General features: G+C 44.4%; 1 protein-coding gene across 1 annotated transcript; it reads left to right on the forward strand.

Moving 5' to 3' along the window:
• Positions 1-1,784: 1,784 nt before the first annotated feature.
• On the forward strand, positions 1,785-2,639 carry tmem74 (transmembrane protein 74). The gene has a single exon (XM_085365111.1). The coding sequence runs from the start codon at positions 1,794-1,796 to the stop codon at positions 2,637-2,639; it is 846 nt and encodes a 281-aa protein (XP_085221237.1). The 5' UTR covers positions 1,785-1,793.
• Positions 2,640-3,368: the final 729 nt, after the last annotated feature.

Here is a 3,368-nt window from a genome sequence, read left to right on the forward strand (position 1 = left end):
AGAAATATTAAAATGCTGTACTGTATTTTTCCTGTAGAGTAGGCTACATGGGATCTAGAGTGACCAGGTGCCCCACCTTATGTGGGACTCTACAGCATTTTATTCCCCCTCTTTCCATCCCACATTTCGCCTGCCACTAGTTTAAAAAAGTCAACACATGAAATGTGTGGTTTAAAAAGAGATGTCCTGGCAAAAGGATGCATCACTGCTGGAAAGCAAAGATGATTAGCAGACAGAACATCAGCTGAAATATCACTAGAGCCTTATTGCCAAAGCAAAGCAAACAGAAAAAACTTTTGTTTTTATATAAATCATTAGTGGTCACCCACAACATTAAAAGCACTGGCAGGTGACATGAATGACATCAATCATTGTTACAAAACAGTAACACTTTGAAAAGTCTGACCCTCCCAGCCTTTGTTTGCAGAACAGTTATACACACATCACAGCAAAGGCTATTTCCAAAGACAGCAGCTCCCCTCAGCAGAACAACAACAAGAAGCCCAGAGTACTGACCCAGTGCCCAGACCTATCCCAGTAAGCCGAGGAGTCCCCACTGTAAACTAATTTAATTCCCTTATCTCTACTGCATTAGCATCTCTGTATGAATTGTCTCTGTGGGGGTTTAACATTGCCTTCATAGAGACCTTGGGAATCTTTCCTAAACTCCTAATTTCACCAAGAGACTTTTCTTTTTCAATTTGTTGATGGCATTTGAGCTTATACATTATTTACGATATTTCCAAGTATAGTGCGCTTTACAACTATTAACTGGCATTTCGGTGCCATTCATAAGGATTTCCCTCAGCCCTTCAAGTCTTGGTTTCTGTTGACGGACAGCGATCGCAATCGACTCACAGATAGCAGCGCTCCTTTCAGCGCCACATCGTGGGCGTCGCAGGCTGTGTGTGTGTGGGAGGGACTAAGGGGAGAGCTCCCCTCAGTGCAGCCGGTCTGCCAAAGCACTGAGCAAGCTCAGAATATATTCAAAGCATATCTACCGATAAGGCTTTTTTTGTCTGCCTCCGTTGTGTGGTATCATCCGCTGTGACGGAGAGAAGTCGAAAGGGATGCTTAAGTAACGCGGTGAGTTTATTTCTGTTTATTAATGCAGCTTGAGGAGGATTGAGGGGTTTTTTGTGTGTGTTTTTTTTAGTCAGGGATTAGAAAAAATATGCATCGCTGGTCCAACCCTTATGCAGAGGAGCATCTCATATCTTACGCTGAATCCAAATTAAGTGTGCAGGACGATTAGGGTATATCTTAGTGGTGCTTTTATTTAAAGCTACTGATGCTTTTTTACTGTAAGTATATGCACTCGGGCTGATAGTGGTTATGAATCTCTCTGCTTGCAGGGATTAGTTATAGCTCAGTTTCACAAAGGTGTTTATGGATCAAGCACTGTATATTTTAAAACAGAATTAAAATAGATAGCTTAATCTCGATTTGTACGTTTTGCTTACCTAATTGGATTAAGAGTCATTTGGCTAAGCACTGGCATATAAGCGCCTTTTAAGGTCCATTCTTAAACCATCTCATCAACTTTAAAGTGGTTTTTTCGTCAGCATTACTCTATTTTAACTATATGTGTATTCTTCATTTTACGCACAAATTTTAGCGCATTCGTGAATTATGAAATATGAGAAAAAGAAGAATGCTATCTACAATGACATGAATCTCATTTATAAGCACCGTTAAACTTAGACGTGGTGTGTGTTCTTAATAGGGATGCTGTGGAGTGAAAACATCGTGGGAGGAAGGCTCAGAGTGAACCAGCGGGTGGTGAAACACGAATGGCTTCCCCAGAGCTGCTTCCCGCAAAGGAGGGAGGAAAACAGCCCGACATTTCCGACGCCCTTGACCGCGTTTCGGCCAAGCTGCATGCCCGCAAGTCGAGTGGATCAACAGGAGGAGCGATCCCGGGGGAGGGCGCCTGTAACCCGGTCCGCAGCTGCCATGGCCGGTGTCTTTCAACACCAAGGACAGCGCAGCGCAAGGCGGGCGCGGAGATTAAACTTGGTCACCTCGGTGAGGAAAAAATTCGAGTTTGTTGCGACGAGGAATTAGAGACATCTTTCACCTATATCGACGAGAATGTCAACCTGCGACTGGCCAGCCCGGAGTCTAGTTGCAAAAGTACTCACAGAGCCGTGCGCAACGGCGAGCCCTGCTCTGAGACTCTCCCCGAGTTTTCTTTTATGTCCGAGGATGATCTCTCCTTCGGGGAGGGCTCCGGGAATTCTATTGACTACGGCTTTATCAGTGCAGTCACGTTCCTGGTAACCGGGATCTCGTTGGTGATCATCTCCTACGCTGTACCCAGGGATGTGGTGGTGGACCGCGATAGCGTGTCGGCGAGAGAGATGGAGAAGCTGGAGATGGAAAGCGCCCGGATAGGTGCCCACCTGGATCGCTGCGTCATCGCGGGACTCTGCTTGCTCACGCTGGGCGGCGTGGTGCTCTCCACGCTGCTGATGATCTCCATGTGGAAGGGAGAGATGTATAGAAGAAAGGTCATCGCTTATTCCAAGCGTTCGGCCAAACTGTACGGCTCGATCAACCTGAAAACTAGATCCAGTCCCAGCCACTCATCCGGGCAGTATTCCTTAGAAGATGAAGTGGAGGAAACTATTACCTAAGCTGCTGCTCTGCATATAAAAGAATTGTGATTAACTGGGATATAATACCATTCACATTGTCATTCTCTAACATATACTGTACTTATAATTTCAAACTGTAAGTTTGCAACATTTTTATCTAATAGTGTAGCAACAGATCAAGCCTCCAGTTACATTTCCACGTGGCAAAAAGAGTGAACAAGAAAAGCATCCAAAGCAGTTATTACCAGAAATCTATTATTTGGAATTAAATTATTCCCAAATGATCTTTTTATGACTAAACTATTAGAAAAAAAAGTGCAGGGAGAGCATTAAGAGCTTTGTGCCACAAACATTGTATTTATTTATTTATTTTTGGCTCAAGATACAATCCCTGAGAGCTTCCATTTATTACTAAGGTTATTCCGTTGGTTATTCATATATAATGCAAACACCAAAATTGCACATAGGCACATTTCAGGAAGTAGGGGGATGCTTGTGTCCCCAGAGCAGGAAAGTGGGAGTAAGACGGGATGTATCGTTGTCCCTGTTTACTGTCACATGGGCGAATAGGCTCAGCAGTCCACATGGTAATATCCAGTGACAGTCCCTCTCTGGTGCAGTGCTGAGGTAAGCCAGTAAGGCTGGCTTCATGCATCTAAGCCAAAGCTGCACATTGATTTGATAGTTATGACAAATTTGACTGCAGTTGACAGCCATCACATCCACTCTGCACCTTCCTCTGCTCTCTGTTGATCTGCCCTGCTCCTC

The sequence above is a fragment of the Diplotaxodon limnothrissa genome, linkage group LG11, assembly GCF_057381915.1.
Source record: "Diplotaxodon limnothrissa isolate DT_005_m linkage group LG11, D_limnothrissa_male_GT1.1, whole genome shotgun sequence".
In the NCBI taxonomy this organism is placed as follows: Eukaryota; Metazoa; Chordata; class Actinopteri; order Cichliformes; family Cichlidae; genus Diplotaxodon; species Diplotaxodon limnothrissa.